Raw genomic sequence first — 18,379 nt, 5'->3', positions numbered from 1 at the left:
TATATATATTTATATACACCATATATATAATATAATACAAAATATAAAATAATGGTTAGCGGTAGAGATAATTAATATTTTTATTGGCTATTCCTGTAATAATATCACAACAAAAGCTTATTTCTCCAAGACGCAGTACTATTTTGTAAGTATGCGTTGATTTATGCCTAATTTCTAAGCTTTCTTTTGAAGAAAATTCTTACTTAATGCTTTGATTTATTCCTAAAGGCTTTCTTTCGAAGAAAATTCTTACAGAATGCTTTGATTTATGCCTAATTTCTAAGTTTTCTTTTGAAGAACATTCTTACATTTGATTGAGATGGCAAACATAAATGAAGCAGAGGGTTTTTTTTTTTTAATATATATATATCTTTATTACAAATTATGCATAATAATGCATAAAATAATTTCAAGTGTGTTTGTTCGTGGGTTTTAGTTTTTGGGTTTGGATTTTTAATAGCAAAAATTGAATTTGAATAGTTGTTTGATGGAATATAAATAGAGGTTGATGTGATATTTTGAATGTAATAAATTTGTAATATAATATAAAAAAAATAAATTATTTGATGCAATAGTTTTAGAGGAGGAAAAAAAAAAAAGGACTCCGAATAATAAAAACCTACAGTAAAACTCACAAAACGAACACAATCTTTATTACTGATTGAAGATCTTCTCTAGCCATTGCATTTTTCATTATCATCAATTTCATCTTCGTTGACCAATTTCAAATTTGAATATCAATATGATGAACCATCGGTTTTAAATAAATAAATTGACTAACAAAGATCACAATTATATATAGATAAAGCTAAAAATTTGTTATTGAAAGATGCGAGTATGCAAATGCGAATATGCTGAGCTAAATTCAATTTTAGAATTTAGTGAAAGTGATATAATAGGATCTTCTCACATACGCAATCAAATCTTATTTTTTTTTTAAAAAAATATATATATTCTTTTATTATTCATGAAACTACAAATTAAAATAAATTTACTTTAAAAATATTCAATATATTTTAAAACATAGACCATTTAATACATACACATATATATTCACCTTAAATATCATTATATTACATCACATTTGAATCAACTCTACTCAAATTTCCACAAAAGAATTAGCATGTACTCTATATTTATTTTTTGTACTTATAAAGAATATTAGTATTTTATAGACATTACTTTTTGTATTTATAAGAAAATATTAGTATTTTATATATTAACAATACATAGTTTTAGAAATTGTACGGACAAAAATATTCTTGTATAAGTATAAAAATCTACACTTATATATTAAAAAAGTAGGAGTATGGTAATTACTTCGAATACAAAATTGGGACATTTTTATCAAATAGCATAATGTATTTATCTCAAGCAAGTCTTGTAATAATATATAAGTTCGACACCAATGTTGAATCACATCAAATTAATTATTTTAATTTACATAATTATTCAAAACAAATAATATAATTATATACTTCCTCCGACTCTAAGAGTCTCATTTACCTTTTGCGTCATTGTATTAATATTAAAAATATCCTGTATATTTTTTTCACAAATATCATTATAATAATATTATAAGACATTAATAAAAGTATTTTTGCTATTTTTCTTTGATTTATACTACATTTCATATAATAATTAATATTTAAAAATCAACGTACAAAAAATAATATTATCCTTAGAATCGAATGAAGATAGTATTATAAATTTTTAGTGATCAGGGTGCACTCTATCCCCTCAAAATTAATATCTCATGTTAAAATCAACACTCTCTTCCCTAAGATTAATATGAGATGAAGAAAATATTTTAATATAATAGTTTAGGATAAAATTAATGTATTTTTCTGAATTACAAACATTGCATGGTAAAAAACATCTGAAATGAACCCAGATTGCAAGAACATAAGTTTGATTGCCATGGTTATAGGCCAATTCAACCTGTTCGTTCATTCATTATGTCATAATAGAACCTGGTTATATGAATAATATCAAAGTAGTTTTCGAATTTGAACTCGACTCGTTAAACCTCAGTGCCACACTTCCAGTGCTTACAGGCAGAAGCAATCGGCGAAAATTCACAAAATGAAACCATACATTCATTTTAAAGAGAGCTGTACAAATACATAAAATGTTACAACTGCAAAGCATTTGATATGTACTTTCCAAACCTGTAGTAATTCCTGTAGAGTTATAGCTAACAGTTCACGCCGGCATTGCAACTTGGTTCGACTTGTAGGATAAAGGACTCAAATATGCCCGACTGAGAGAAGCTAACATTCTGCGACAAGCCAAAGCTGCAGCGACAATAACCATGGTGAATGATGCCAAGCAGAATTTCAACATTAGTATGGGATCTTTTCGAGCAGATTTCAAGGAGTTGAGGAAGATAACTTTGAGTCGGCGGTCCCTCAGGATGGATCTGTGCTCGGAGTTGGAAGTAGAAAGTGATGTTTCAGAGAGATTGAGGCCCTTCCCTAAAGGTTTAGACATCCATTCGCATAGAATGTCAGCGATGGCCCTGCAAAGTTGCTGCCGGAAGGGACTTGCCTCGCTTGAAACTACTGCCCGTATCAATGAGGCTCCATCCTGTTTGGAAGAAATAGGGTTGAGATTCGAAATTGAGAATAATAATACTCTTTCTGTTATCCAACTGTGTGCTTAAACTTTTCGGCATAAATTTTAATATGAATGTTACTTTTTGCCTTTTACAATAGAAAAAAATACAAAAAATAGTACTCCCTCCGTCCCATATTTTTGGATCTATAACTGTATATACGAGAATTTAGGTAAAGTATAATTAGTAAGTAATTAAAAAGTATATTTGTAAAAATAATTATTATTTAGTAAAAATAATTATAGATTAAGATTAAAATAACTAAATAGTTTAATTAAGATTTAGAAAATTATAAAATTTAAAAGTGTATAATCATATTCCCAAAAAAGAAAATGATAAATTATGTGGGAAGGACGAAAATAAAAAATATGAGAAAAATTATGTGGGACGGAGGGAGTATGATTTTTTTTTAAAAAAAGATAAATGAGAATATTTTTTTTTATATTAGCCCAAAAAATGAGAGTGAGTGTAAATTTGAATGGCGAAGATAATAAACATAATTCCAGTACTTTGAAGCTACATTTTCAAGTATAGCCAGAAATTCAAGCATTAATAATGAGAAGTAAGGCCAAAAACAAACCCAAGCACACTAGATTAAGGGGTAAGAAACATGTACTCACTGCATTCATTAGAAGTCTCCTCAAGACAACGCCGTTTTTGGATGGTAGAAGTTTCAGGGCCAGGTTTGCAAGGTTAACTTCAGGGGATACGGCATTTATAGAGCGACCAGGAGAACTTTGAGCATTTGACGGCGCCAAGGATAGAAGTCCTTTCCTGAGGGTGAAATGGCGACCTGGGTTATAGAAATCGATTTGCTACACTTGCTTAACCCAATTCTATTTTCACTAGTTTCCGAGACTGGTAATGTATAACTATACCTTGTCGATCCAACTCTTAAGAGAACAGAGAGCTTTTGCCATTGAAATTCTCTCCTTCTGTTGAATACAACCTTGCAATATCGAACAATATATTTGCATTTATTCGAGTTACTAGCGCTAAAAACCATAAAATCTCTCTGAGAACATAATAGTACAATATCAATGGAAGACAATCAATTTTATGTTTATAAGGTATTCATCATTGTACTGTTCATCTACACGTACCGAATATAAAATTCTCCTTGTAGCCGAAGAATTGTCAACAAGAAGTTTCTGGACTACGTAAGGATATGCAGCTTCAAATGTCTTAAATGTTGGATCTGCAGCTATTGCCAGTCCTATTGAACAGAGTGAAGCATATTAGAGGCGATTACTTAATAACAAACAAGATATACGAAAAAACAAAAAGTGATTGGACAATATACAACTACTGTCATAAAAATGAGGGCACATATTCCCCTTATAGTTCAAAGATTATTTACTGTAAAGATTCATATCAACTATTAGAGGGTGACTCATCAATTTAGCTCATACATTCCCAGATATAGTCTATGCAGCAAGTGTAGTTAGTCAATTATGCACTGTTGGAATATATGGATATTGCGAGAATATATGGATATTGCAAGAATAAATGTGAAACCGAGTCTAGGATGAATCATCTTTTCGAAAATTAGATACGCCCCGATAGTGCCTCCGGTGGATGACGTTCTAACCCAAAGATAAAACGGTTTCCATCTCCAATGAGAGTAGCACCTCTAATCGTTGGAGCTCCGGCGAACAAAATGAGAGAGGAACTGAGCTGAAGAGGCTGTCAGAAGGCTAGAAGAGAGGAGATAAGGAGGAGAGAATTATTTGTGTTGGTTAGAGTGAAGGGGGAGGCTCTTTATATAGCCGTCTCCATTCGGCCAAAATGGCAAGGGATCAATTACGATAATAATTACGACCTTAATTATCGATGTAATTAATTATAAATTCAAACCTTCCGTTTGAAGCAGTCGTAATTAATTCTAATTACAAACCTTCCGTTTGTGACTATCGTAATTTATTCTAATTTCAAACATTCCGTTTGAAATAATTGTAATTTATTCTAATTTCAAACATTCCGTTTGATATTATAATAAATCTATCAAACGGATAATATTTTATCCAAATAATACTGCGACTTAGACCATATACCCGGATTTAATTTGGGGTTGCACAATTTGGTTTGTCTCGGGACAGGCAAAATAGCCAAAATATTAAGCAAACTCCATACACAATATTTATTTATTTATTCCAAATTAATATAATTAATTTGGTACACCGACTCGTCGCATTTTCACTCACAAAATAATCGATTGCAAAATAACCGATTATCCAACATGCACAATCCAGAAAAAGTTGATCTCCAAGCAGTGAGGACTAGCCCCACAGGTCAACACGAGTCATTTCAACGCGCTTCTGTCCTCACTCACGCGCACCCACACCCTGGGAGACTTCTCAGGAGGTCACCCATCCTCAAATTATGGACTCACGCGCACCCTGGGAGACTTCCCAGGGGGACACTTCTTAGGAGGTCACCCATCCTCAAATTACGGACTCACGCGCACCCGGGAGACTTCCCAGGGGGAGACTTCTCAGGAGGTCACCCATCTTCAAATTACGGACTCACGCGTACCCTGGGAGACTTCCCAGGGGGTCACCCATCCTCAAATTACGGACTCACGCACCTTGGGAGATTTCCCAGGCGTCACCCATCCTCAAATTACTCTAGAGCAAACATTAACTCTAGAGTTCTTTCAGTAGAGCTTTTGAAAAGGAATATGCACATTGTTGACATGAGTAGTCTATTCAATCCATTTAACCTATTATTCAACCTCGGGGGTATTTCATCCTCCTCGACTCATATCACTATTCAACTCCGGGATATTACATCCTCCCCGACTTAAGAATGCAATGTCCACATTGCACCCAAGGATCCATCAACTGCTAGGCTCGTCCCCAGTCCGGTCAACGACTTCGGGCTGTTGCAGGTTGACTCTGATACCAACTGCGAAACCCCGGCCTGCAAGCCACGCGAAGCCGAGCATGTCGGGATCGTAGACTAGCTCCACAGGTCAGGTCGGCTCTGATACAAATTGTGACGCCCCAGCCCGCAAGCCATACGAAGTCGAGCATGTCGAGATCGTAGACTGGCCTCACAGGTCAAAACGAGTCCTTCTAGGCGCTTCTGCCCTCACTCACGTGCACCCTGGGAGACTTTTTAGGGGTCACCCATCCTCAAATTAGTATAGGGCAATCACACTCAACTCTAAAGTTCTTTTAGTAGGGCTCCCGAAAATAAATATGCACATTGTTGACATGAGTAGTCTATTCAATCCATTTAACCTCTTATTCAACCTCAGGGGTATTTCATCCTCCCCGACTCATATCACTATTCAACTTCGGAGTATTACAATTTCTTAAAAGGCATTAAGCTTAGCTCTTGATGCATAAACTAATGTTGATTATGCAGGCTCTATCGTTGATATATTGTGTCTTTCTTGGAGGGAATCTAGTGACTTGAAGGAGTTAAAAGCATAATGTAGTAGCAAGGTCAAATCTAGAAGCATAATTTAGATCAATAGCTCAGGGCATATGTGAGTTGCTTTGGGTAAAAAGATTATCTTGGAAGACCTAAAGCTCAAGTGCGATAGCCATATAAAACTACTGTGATAACAAATCTACTATTAGCGAAGTGCACAATCTACTTCAATATGATCGAACAAAGCACATTGAAGTTGATAAACACTTCATCAAAGAAAAACTTGATAGTGGACTAATTTGTACACCTAAGTGGCTCAACATTTGAGATTAGTGAATCCAAGCTGGGGATGAAATGTCTACTCTCTAGTATGTATATTATGGAAAAAAGGCATGTCGTGTATTTTAAGGAATGATATATATTGAGATTAGTTTGTTAAAATAGAATATGTTGTTACTAATTTGATTCCCTTAAATGATTATTTCTCATTTTTGTAATATATACATATATTCCTTCTGAATTCCAAAACAAAAAAAAAGCTCAAAATGCACAGGGTGGAAGGGGTAGATGTGGAGGGGATAGGATCAAATGCCAATAGCTTTAGGAGCATACAACATCTGCATAATAGAATTAGAGGTTCAGTCACAAACAGTCAGATACCAGCGAACTTCCCGTGCAACAATACCATTCACCTATTTAATTTCGCCTCCTGTAACAAGATGGGAGTATGGGTAACCAATGTGAATAGCTAAATGCCTAAATGCAGTTTGGGCAATGAAACTAACACGCCAAACCGTATAAGATTCATGAAGAATTGTTATCATGATGCTTATGTTGCAGGCTTGGGTTTGCCACCAGGCAGATTCATAAGAACCATAGAAACACTAGAATAATTTTAACATAATATTAGAACCTATTATTTTTCTTCCGGAATAAATACATCCTACTAATCCACATTTTTCCGGGTACTTGAAATGTGCCTGCAGGTCTGTCAATTTTAAGATCCTACCTATAGTTGTTAGTCTTTCTACTTTTAATTTTAATTATGTTTAGAATTTTGATTTATGTCTGGAATAGAGTGAGTCATATCTCTGACATGTCTCCAGAGCTCTGTATCCGCTGCGTTCAGAGTCCTGTCGTTTTCGACTCTGTTGAGAGTTTCGTTTCCAATACTCAATTATGAGCATGTCTCGTCTTTGACTCCAATTCTATTGAAAAAACTGCTTCTGAGTCCGACACAGTAAACAATTATGGCTACGTCATTTTCAATTTCTCTTTGCAAACTCAAGTTATTTATGTGACCTCATCACTTGAGTTTGAGAGGACATGTTGGTGATTTAGTTTATACTTTATATTGGATTTCTATTATCTAAATTATCATTATTATATGGTTATTATATCCATTAAATTAGATTGTTATTATTTGAGTGTATCGAGTCTATGTCATGCATCTATTTTCATTATGAATACAATTTAATCATGCTTGATGAATATATGATTAGGTAGGATCGCATTTTTTATTAATCAATCACTTAAACTAAACATGTCCTATTCAGTAAATTGAAAATATAGAAGTAAAGAATTTTACCAATAAATATGTTTATCAATCCTATATCATCAAGAAGTAGTAACTTCCTTAGTTATTATTCGATCATATTTAGATTAAGTTGTTATTAGTCAGATATATCTAAATAGATTAGGTTGTTGTTTAGACATATCTACTAGATTAAGTTTTTATTATTTAACCTTATCCTTTTATATAATATATAAATACAATGTATAAATAGACCTTAATTTTATTATCAATAAATATCTTAGAAATTTTTCTTTGAATGTAACATGATATCAGAGCCAAATTTTCTCCATGTACATCCCTGTGATTTAGAATATACTCGGAGGACTTCATTTCAATTTGAGATCCACAACCACTTCGAAAACATACATCCCATTCTAATCCTTTCTATTTGTCACCTTACAATGCATTTGACCTATACCACCATCGTCATTGTATTCTTAATTTGAATTCTTAATTTGAAAAACAACTGCCACCAAATATCATCATAAGAAACAAGGCATGTGAGTTACCTGCATTGGTCAACATTTGGTCAATATAATCGGTCAACAATTTCATTTCTGCCGACTTTGGCCGCATGTGCAAGTGTGTTCGGTGTGCAATTGCTAAATTTTTCTAGTGACAACCAATATATTGAGATATTTTCAACTTATCTATTAAGTTGTTTCAGTTTTTTGATAAAGTTTCTAGTTTGGTATTCAATTACCTGTTTGAAATTTTTGCCTGTTAGTATTTAATTTCTTAGGGTTTAGCACCACAACAGCGATGGAGGACCACCAATGTTGCCACCATGACAGAGGATCGCTCTCATAAAAACCTCTAATTTGATGCCGCTGCAGTGACAAAGGATCGTTGCTATGGCGGCAACAACAGAGGATCGTGGCTTTTAAAAATTCTAATTTGGCCAAAATTTTAATTTATTAAAATCACCACCATTGCGACAGATGACCGCCAACGCATTCCCGCGATAGAGAATTGCTACCACTGGAAATCTTAATTTGACAAAAATCCTAGTTTCTTAAAGTTTAACGCCCCAATACGACTTAATCAATTTGAATGCTAATGTCCAGTTACAAAGTTCGTCCATATTCCATGTCAAATTATGTTTTTGTTGAATGTCTCACATTAGTAAACATGTGGAAACTCCTTTGGTTTATGAGGGTGAAGGGTTACTCTACCTATCACCAATTAGTTTTAGTTTAGAAGCCCGAATTCCTTCTTAACCTGGTAGCAGAGTCTTAGGTCTTGAGTTCGAGTCCCATCGTCCCCCATTTGTTGTTGTCCACGGGCAAGTTTCATTTGGTGGCATTTATCCCCTTGCCCGTGAGGGGGTGTGTTGGATGACTCTCGTTTGTAGATAAATAATTAAATGATGTCGTATCCTAAAAACTTAAACTTTTAAGTAAAACGGTCATTTACTTCATCTAACAGTTTTCATCAAAACTCAAATTGGCTTCTACGTCACCATATATCTAAATAATAACCTAATTAATAGTTAATCTAATAGATATGATTAAATAGTAACTAACAAATCTAAATAATATCAACCAAAATATTTACCTAAAATATATTTCAACACATATGAGATAAGACATCACTGAAGGTTCTATAGAGAATCTGTCATTAATGGTCGTTTAGATTACAAAGGTTGGAAATAGTATTAGAAGAGGAGAACGCCTCATGTACTCAAATATGGCTCAATTTGGGCTGTTCCTATAACAGTAAAAGAAATGTTACCTTCAAGAGAAGCCAGAGAGCGCAAGACAAGTATATAGTATGGTGGAAGGCGACAATGGTGCTTCAATGCTACAGTCCAAATTTTGCCAAGTATCTACATTATAAACTATTAATAATCAGATAAATAAGAGAAAAGAAAAACTGAAATAGACACCCAAAAGCAATCTCAATGTGCCCTTAGAAGACCAAATCAGATCAGGTCACTGATAATGAGATGTCTCTAACAAGAAAAACAGGAAATAACGAGTTAGGGTGTAATTTACTCTTACGATTAACTAACAAATTGTGTTTATACATAATACTAGTAAAGAATTGTATGAAGTTAGAATATAAAAAGACTCAGGAATGCGAAGTGTTAAGTTTTGTCCAAGATCATCCACCATTGCATGGTAAGAACTCACTTGCAGTTTCTTTAATCTTAAAGTAATCTTAATTACATAATGTGAGCAGCATTCAAAACTAGAAGTGTTAAGGTTCCTAACTACCCGAAGGTATTATTCACCGAGTTGAATTGTGAATCAATTAAGCTCTGACCAAGTCAAATGGCTGCCATATGGCCAGCTGACATAATCTACAAATAAGATAACAAAGAAATCACCCTCACCCGACTAAATTTAACATCTGGAACACCGTTGTTGAATTCCAACTCTGTCAGGGCATCTTCCAGGTCCTGTATCAATTTATAGATTGCAGGTCCAATGATTAAAATCTAAGTAAAAAATAGGATGAGCTAATGCAGGTGGAACTATGCCAATAACCATAAATCATATAGCCAGAAATGCTCATCTACCAAATTGAAGGACCAAATGTAGAGACTACCCAAGTGAAACGCCGTAAGTTAGTTCCAGGCCTTATAACATCCATTTCAGTCAAATCATGCACAAGGGATGCCCAATCTCCATTAACTATGTGAACAATCGAAGCAAGCATAGCAAACTGATGCCTCTTTTCCATCCGACAAATCAAGCCAAAATCAAGAAACCTATTAAAAAGGTGAAAAAGAAGCAGTCAAGTGTGTTATGAATAGCTTGGACCCCAGAATTCTATGCCAAAAATCAAATTTAAAATTGTTATTATAATTAATAATAAAATGCAGTTGATAACAAAGAGGATTAGCTTTAGGAGAATACCCTATTTTCCCATGTGGTACATAACGTAAATTTCCAGGATGCGGATCAGCATGCATTATTCCAGTATCAAGAAGTTGAACAAGTGATGCCTCCACGCCTTTATTAACCTAAAGGAGTTCAGGTAAAAGAGTCAATAACATAGTGAGAAGAGAACAGTATGCGGAATAAAAACAATGAGACGAGTTGATGGATTTATTATGTTAAATTGTGTGATCAATCTAAAAACTGAAAAGCATAAAAATTTCGTCAGTTAATTTGAATTAACATACAATTCTATGCAACCTTACACAGGTACAGTTACAATAATACACTAAAGCTATCACAAACTGAAAGTTGTAGTAGTAGTTTTTCTGATTGAAGTCTAATAGGACAACGATATTGTATTCTCCAAAATTTCATATACAAAGGTTTTATTGGCTTTTGTAGAAATGAATTGATTCGACTTAATTGAAAGTTTATGTTGCATATAGCTATTGAAAATAACAAAAACAAGGTTCCTTTATGTAAAATAAATGAAGCCCTAAATACATACATGCATACTTATATTAGATAAAACACTTAGATAACAAAATAATTTGGACAGATCTCTATACCAGATCTAGAAGCTTTTCTTTAGACTCCTCGGAAGATGCAGAAATTAACTCACTTGGACTTTCACCGAACATCCATTCCATGGTTAAAACTCTCTTCTTGGTCAAATGTGGTAACACTTTTGGTACACAAATAAATGGGAATCGAGAGTGTGCCTCCTGCAAAGAAATAAGCACATAGTGGTTTAAAGATGTTCAGTGCTAATATGAGTGTTTTTAGACTAGAAAGAAAGTCCGAGTTTTCATTCTTGCAGCATAATAAGCAGATCCCAATGATCCCAGCCCCGATGAATATAGCAACAAGGCAAAAAGCACTGTTGTTTAATACTGCACAGTGCTGAAAAGAAGCAACAATGTATGGCCAAGATTTAGCCAAGTAAGCAATGACTTCAACTACATGTTTATTTTATCAGATGAATCAATCAATTACTGATCCAAGGGTGACTGTTTAAATCACACATAACCATGCTCTGAAAAATAGAATTCAAGTTTATATTTGCTTCTACAGTGATGCATCTCTTTTAAGGAAATATAATTGAAATAACAGAGATAGCATTAATCATCTTCTTCCCCTGTCCTTGATCTTACAATGAATGCAAGGAAAAGGTATACATAAAGCTTTCGCAGTGTTGAAATTGTGAAGGCCTTATTTAGAAAGCCAAGGTCTTTACACCTAACTCTTTAACATGAACTTCCATAAATAAAATTTTTTTGGGCATCTCTATCAAACAAAAAGCTACTCAATGTGAATAATAGGAAACAACGTCACTTCTCAAGATCAACTGCAATAGCACTTGCAACATTATTGCACTTTTGTGGGTAAAAATGAGAACTGGCAAAAACTCTTCTAGACTTCAATGTAAAAAAAAAAGAAAAAAAACAACAACAACAAAACAACCGTCGGATGGATTCCAGATAAATCAGGTCCATGGAAATTTAAGTATGGCATCAACAAACTGCATCACTTCATCTTTAGATGCCCTTTGGTCATCTTCCAACATGTACCTAGAAGCGCAACCTGCTTTTCTAATTTTGTTGCTAAACGAGGCGCTTGGGGTAGCGCACAAATTTCTAATTGATTTAGCTACGTCTCCAAGGGTAGTTTTTCTCCCACTGCGGGAATAATTTCTTAAATTCTACTGTTCTTCCATGTCCATTGTACTATGCAATCATTCATCCTATATAATGAACTATTTTAGTCTTCAAAAGAAGGTCTGGAAGATATAGCAAACTAGCTATGTTAATCTGACACTGCATTTTTAGATCTACTATAACTTCCATGTGACAGACTGCGCAGTGCTGAGAAATGAAGCAACAAAACTTTTTGCTCCTTATTTCTCTATCCAATATTGCAAACTGATGGAATTGAAGAAGAAACCATACAGTAAAGAACAACAGTAGACTTGTTGACAAAATAAATACCATGAATTCTAAGGCATTCTGTGCCTCCAAGTTGTAATCTAACTCCCCAATGAATCCTTTTCCAAGTTCATCTGCATACAGTCGAATGTCGTTTTTCCTCTTTGCTATTTTCTGCAAAAGCCCTAGCTGAAATAGTTGAAGTTAAAATTTCAGCATCCTATATTTCTTATAACAATAAAAAGTAAGAACAGGAGCATGACACAAACCCCTATACGAAGGATGTAAATATCTCGAACAACAACGTGGTGTAAGTTTGGACGTTGAACTTTCACAGCAACATCTAAACCATCATGAGTAGTTGCCTTGTAAACCTATGCAAAGTTCCAACAAACATTTCAGAAAAGATAAATGGGATCAATGCATAAATATTAATCATATGATACATTATATCACTTCTTCTCTTAAGTCAACAAAGAATTATCACAACTTGGGTGAACTCCAGAGCACATAAAACATCATGGAAACCTTCTATACCTGCCCAAATGAAGCTGCAGCCACAGGTTCGTCAGATGTATTCTTAAAAACTGTATTAACAGGACAACCCAATTCTTCCTCAATAATCTTCATTGCCTCAGCCCGGGGAAAAGGAGGAATTTGATCATGCAGCTCTGACAATGCCTGCAATCATAACTTAAACCAGAAAATGAAATATGAAATATGAACAATGAAATTTGAGTTGTGCGTGTGCACATCCGTGTGTGGCTTACTTTACAGGCACAATGAAATGCTAATTTTGTAGCACAACTGTTTATAAACATAGTAATTAATAATGTGTTCTATTGACTGGGAGACAGGATCTCAATTATTTAACACCATTTCTGAAAATTGATCCAAGGATAACCACGTTGCTCAGAACTCAATGAACCAGAAGTTTAGTTATATACTTTAGTTATATACTAACAGTCTTGAAGGAAATATCAGGAAAAAAAAATGTCATATAATAAACTTTATTTTCTCTGAAGCGAACAAAAGATAGAAGCAAGTATGGTTAATAACATACTACAAGATGCAAAGTTAGCTCAAATATAGAATATAAGACAGTGATTGGCATATTATTGGTTTTTACAGTTATTTCCCAGTCTCATAGATATTCACACAGATTTGAAATGGTTTGTACCTTTGAAACATCATAACCAATTATATCGGGCCTTGTAGCAAGGGACTGACCAACTAGAAAGAAATAGAAAGTTGCATCAGGAAACAGGTATACTATTCAAGAAATATTCATATTACAGGTTCATACTAGAACTATCACGATTAATCTAGAATACTTCAACAAAACTGTAGATAGATGAAGCAAGCTCTTTAACCATCTTGTCTTCTATCTTTTACTGCATTAATACAAAACCTTTATCATCACCTTTCACAAAAGTGGGGCCCAAATTTAGCATTGTATCTTTTAGTACTATCCCGAAATTGTAGTTGGAGTTGTTCTCATGAGCATTACTATCTGCAGCAGGACTGATCCTGGAGATCTGGAATTTGATTGTGGCTGAAACAAAGGCAGTAAAGACCTTCCAGAAAAAGATACAAGGAAAAATATAAGAATTTGTAACAGTGATATGCCAACAACTCTAACTGTTTAATTGTCCAGTAACTCTGAATTATCACCAAGGACCCTTAATTCGACAGCAAACAGCAAGCGTAAAATAAATAGGCATCTCATGCATAAGCAAATTCAATTAGCAGGAAAAGACATGTCATTTCACAGGAGGATATATGCAACACTTTTGGGTGTTCACAAACAGCTTCATAGAGTAAATGAAGAACCTAAGATCGGAGCCAATTGTAGAATTCAACAAGAAGAAGGATATGCACAGAAAACAAACATTAACATTACAATGGTCCATAGCTCACAGTTTGCTCAGCAATTGAAGGTTGCGATTAGTGTCTATGATCCATGCATCATAACTATTAATTCTTACTTCTCTTCACTTTCCCTTTCTTCATTTTTTTCCTCCATTCTTGATCTTTCTCTTAATTTCAGCTCTACAAACTATTTCCTAATCTTTAAATTACTACATGTCACACCTTGTTAAATCACAAGCACCAAATTAATTTGCTTACTTAGAGTTTTGTACTTACACACTGGTTCAAAGCTAAACACAGCTTGAAGACTATTTTTTTTTTTTGTCACATTAATATATATTACCTCGAGAAGCCGGAATGCCACAACTTGAGGCCTCAAGGTAAAATACTCTGTAACTTTTTCTGCATCATAAGTTTCAGGAAGAGGCTTTGTCCACATCTTGGATAGATAGTAATAGTAACCAAAATACACCTCCAAGGCTTTGAGATCAGCCAGAAACAAATCAACACCAGAAAGTTCTAGGAGGAGAGAGAAAAAGAAAACATAAAACAGAATGGAGTGAGGCTTTTTAGTTACTCTGAAATACAATGTAAAATAGTATCATAAGTTTTTTGAGCAGCGAGAAACAAAGTAACAAACATTACATTAATACTGGTTTACTGTGTCATCGTCTCTGCATACACATATGTTAAAACCTATTTATTTGTCTGTGCATGTGTGTCTGTATTGGAAACAGATATGTATTTACCCCACTGAACAAAACAATACACGGATCTTTCTATTGAGTTAATACAATATTGACAATGGACGTAAGATTCAAATCAAAACATGATTAATTAGAATCACTATTTCACCGAACTTATATAATGCAACTACATCTATAAAATATGATTTAGGAACATATCCATGTTTTGTGAAAATAACTATAGGTTTATTTGCTTGTGATTTTTATAACTAGTTTTTATTAATTAATCTACAAATTCTGTAAAAAAAAGCATCACATCCAATACTAATTTTCCTTTCAAAACATCACATCCAACAACTATCTCACCTTAAAAATTCAAGACAAAATGCGCACACACACACACACACAAACAAATCACTAGTACACAAAATAGTTTTTAGGCATTTTCCCTCAAATTGAAGGGGCACAACAATACAGTTTATAACTCTGTAATTAGACAACCATCATCATGATCACTCCCAATATCCTCAAATTGATACAAATAACATGAGTGTTGCTGCAAAACTCTTTTGAGATTTACTTGCACTATTAGTATCAAAACTTTGTCCCTATACAAGCAACAACAGTTACACTAGGCACACAAGCTAGGGGTGCACAGAGCACCCCATGGCCCGGGATTCCAGATCATATCTTGTTAATACAGCCCTCAGAAATAAGGCTATAATGACAGTAATCAGACTACTAATAGTAAACCAAACAGACACCCCGAACACCAGCCATGACAATTTACCAACAACAAAGCCCGTTAAAAGTGCATATTTGAGATAGACCATTTTGAAAAATACTCGAGGTGACACAACGAAAGTGATTTTTTTTAGGGGAAAAACAGGACAGCTTAAGTTTTGATCCATTGAAATCTAAACCCTGTACTTTCCATTGAACCAAACTGTTAGAATATGAAACTGAAATTCTCTATTTCAATCATAAGAATACGCACATATTTATAGTGATATATAAATCGTAAGACAAGAATCCTACGAATCTCTTAAATAACATAACTACCATAAATATAATATATTACTTCTAAATATATTTTAACACAAACAATGCATCACTCTATGTACATAGTTACCTACAACAATATACTACAAAAGTAATATAATGACTGCTATTATTAAATTTTTACATACAATATAAACTTGAGAACATATCAAATATTTATAAAAATTTAAAATAACCTATCTTAGCTCACAGTCTCAAATGAATATTTTAGGAATTTATAGGTCTGTCTCTTAACATTCACAGGCTTTGTTCATTACTTGAAGAAAGTAAAAGGAACTGTCGTGCATTTATACTGCTGCTTTGCAACTAGCACTCAAAAGTTCATGCTCTTAGTTATCACATCTTTCTTATGCATGACATGTATTTTCTTTATCAATTGTCAGTTTAGTTTTCTATCATCACCATTGTCATTTTATCCTATTAGGCTATTACAAATTAAAAAGAGTAGTTCAAAACACATGCAAGTTGAAATTATTTACATGTATATTAAGTTTAATTTTTTAATCGGCTTTTTAGTCCACGATTGCTACTCTTCGGCCTTCCCCTTTTCTTGCATCTCCCGTTTTTGAACCGTAGAAAACTTCACAAGATTGTCCCCCATTTTGAAACTGCTCTGAACAAACACTTTCTTTCAAATGGCCTCCCGAAAACGAACTTGGACACTGATGATAGGTGTAGTATAACAGTCTAATCAATGTTCCTCTTAGCTGTGTTTGTTTGAAAGATTTTGTAAGATTTTCACTATCCACCCATTTTTTTATATAAAAAGTTTCAAATCAAATACCTAATTTACATTTCCTTTATTATACTAAAAATCGAATTCAAATTGAAAATTAACAACAACTACTAAGAGCAGTAATTAGATGCAGTACCTGGATAGTAAGGCTGAGGCCACGACGGAAACTGGAAGGACGAAGCCTGAGGATCCTCTATACTCCGCAGCCATAGCAAATCCTCGGCTGCCTTGGATACTTGGGGAATGTGAAATGCTTTGTTGGCCCATGCCCATCCTTTGCTCAAACCCGTTTTCAAAAAGGTCAGGTCCTTCCCCGCCACCTCCGCTATATTACCCAACGCGCCGCCATTGCCACTCGGTGGCTGCTTCTTGTTGGAGATAACGACATTTCTGTTGCTTCCGGTGAAGGACTCCTTCCGAGTTCTAGGAATCGTCCTTGCACCACAAACAACAGGTCCCACTCCCAGCGAGCATACTGACGTCATAGAGCCAATTCTCGACGGGGTGATTCAGGCGGGGTATGGAATCGTCATGTGGGATTAGAGTGGCGTCAGCGGATCAAAAAGCTGCTTGCTTTGGGTTAGAGTTTCCGATCAAATTTAAAAATCTTGAAGAAGGGAAGGGGTTTAGGCGAAACGCAAAGGATATGATGATGATATGAGCCACTTATCCGGGTTGGGTGGGTGGCAGCTCGTAGCGTGAGAGTGTCATTTCGACCCGGCGCCCGCGATATGTGTTCCAGTGCGTGCCGGAACATGTGTTCCTGTTCCAGTTCCAGTGTTAAAGATTAAGATTGGGCCACGTGACGTGACGCAATCTAAAAAATGTAATTTTCTTTTAAATTCATTCTTTTTCTCCAATAGTCAAGACGCAATATCTCATTTTCTCTCATTTTTCATTCTCATTCTCCTTTCTCTTTTTTTTTTTTATTTTTATTTTTATTTTTATTTATTTATGACGTGAAAATCTACCGCCATTATCTGAAAGTGTGCACCTGGTAAACCCTCGCCGAACTGCAAACTAAATCCGACAGACAAAAATAGAAGTTACTTCCTCCCTCGTCAGCAAAAATTAGAATATTTGGGTAAATATATATTTTATTTAAAAAGTGATAAAAATAAAAAGGTAGTTTGTGATATTTTTGAAAAGTAAAGTAGAAATAAATAAATAAAAAAAAAAGATGAGAGAATATAATAAAGACAATGACATTAAATAAGTGTTAAAACAAAAAATAATAGTTAAATATTCAAATAAATTTGATGAAAGTATAAAATACTAATTTTAAATTAAACTTGAAAATAATAAAAATCAAGTTGTAATAAATCAAAGCAAAGCTAGTAAATAATAAGAATAAGTGAAACAATGATTTTGCAATTGAGAAATAGTCCCAAAAATAATAATAAATATATATATACATGAAAATCAAAATTCATTGAACATCTATCAAAGTAATGAATAAAGCATACACAGGATAAAACAAATCACAGAAATGCGACTCCATTTTACAACTTCGACCGGCTATTTTATGGTGTAGCTAATTTATACTCGCTCTTTAACAATTTCTCTGTCGGAGTCTTGCTGGAGTTAGAGGAGTCTTTTGTATGTCTTTCAAGATTATTAGCGATGCGTGTTCGTA

At 34.1% G+C, this 18,379-nt stretch overlaps 1 protein-coding gene across 1 annotated transcript; it reads right to left on the bottom strand.

Annotated features, from left to right (window-relative positions):
* Positions 1 to 2,075: 2,075 nt before the first annotated feature.
* LOC127244976 (uncharacterized) lies at positions 2,076 to 17,496 on the bottom strand. Its single transcript, XM_051265603.1, has 16 exons — positions 16,880 to 17,496; positions 14,603 to 14,778; positions 13,811 to 13,964; positions 13,568 to 13,620; positions 12,925 to 13,068; positions 12,657 to 12,761; positions 12,451 to 12,576; positions 11,032 to 11,187; positions 10,439 to 10,545; positions 10,128 to 10,290; positions 9,913 to 9,978; positions 9,309 to 9,402; positions 3,721 to 3,833; positions 3,496 to 3,566; positions 3,238 to 3,391; positions 2,076 to 2,589 (listed from the first exon to the last, which is right to left on the bottom strand). Exons 1-16 carry the CDS (start codon positions 17,226 to 17,228, stop codon positions 2,206 to 2,208), a joined length of 2,415 nt encoding a protein of 804 aa, XP_051121560.1. The 5' UTR covers positions 17,229 to 17,496; the 3' UTR covers positions 2,076 to 2,205.
* Positions 17,497 to 18,379: the final 883 nt, after the last annotated feature.

Source organism: Andrographis paniculata, unplaced genomic scaffold, assembly GCF_009805555.1.
Source record: "Andrographis paniculata isolate CXL003 unplaced genomic scaffold, ASM980555v1 Contig21END, whole genome shotgun sequence".
In the NCBI taxonomy this organism is placed as follows: domain Eukaryota; kingdom Viridiplantae; phylum Streptophyta; class Magnoliopsida; order Lamiales; family Acanthaceae; genus Andrographis; species Andrographis paniculata.
Note: the sequence above shows the minus strand (reverse complement) of the source record. Positions and strands in the feature narration are given on the sequence as shown.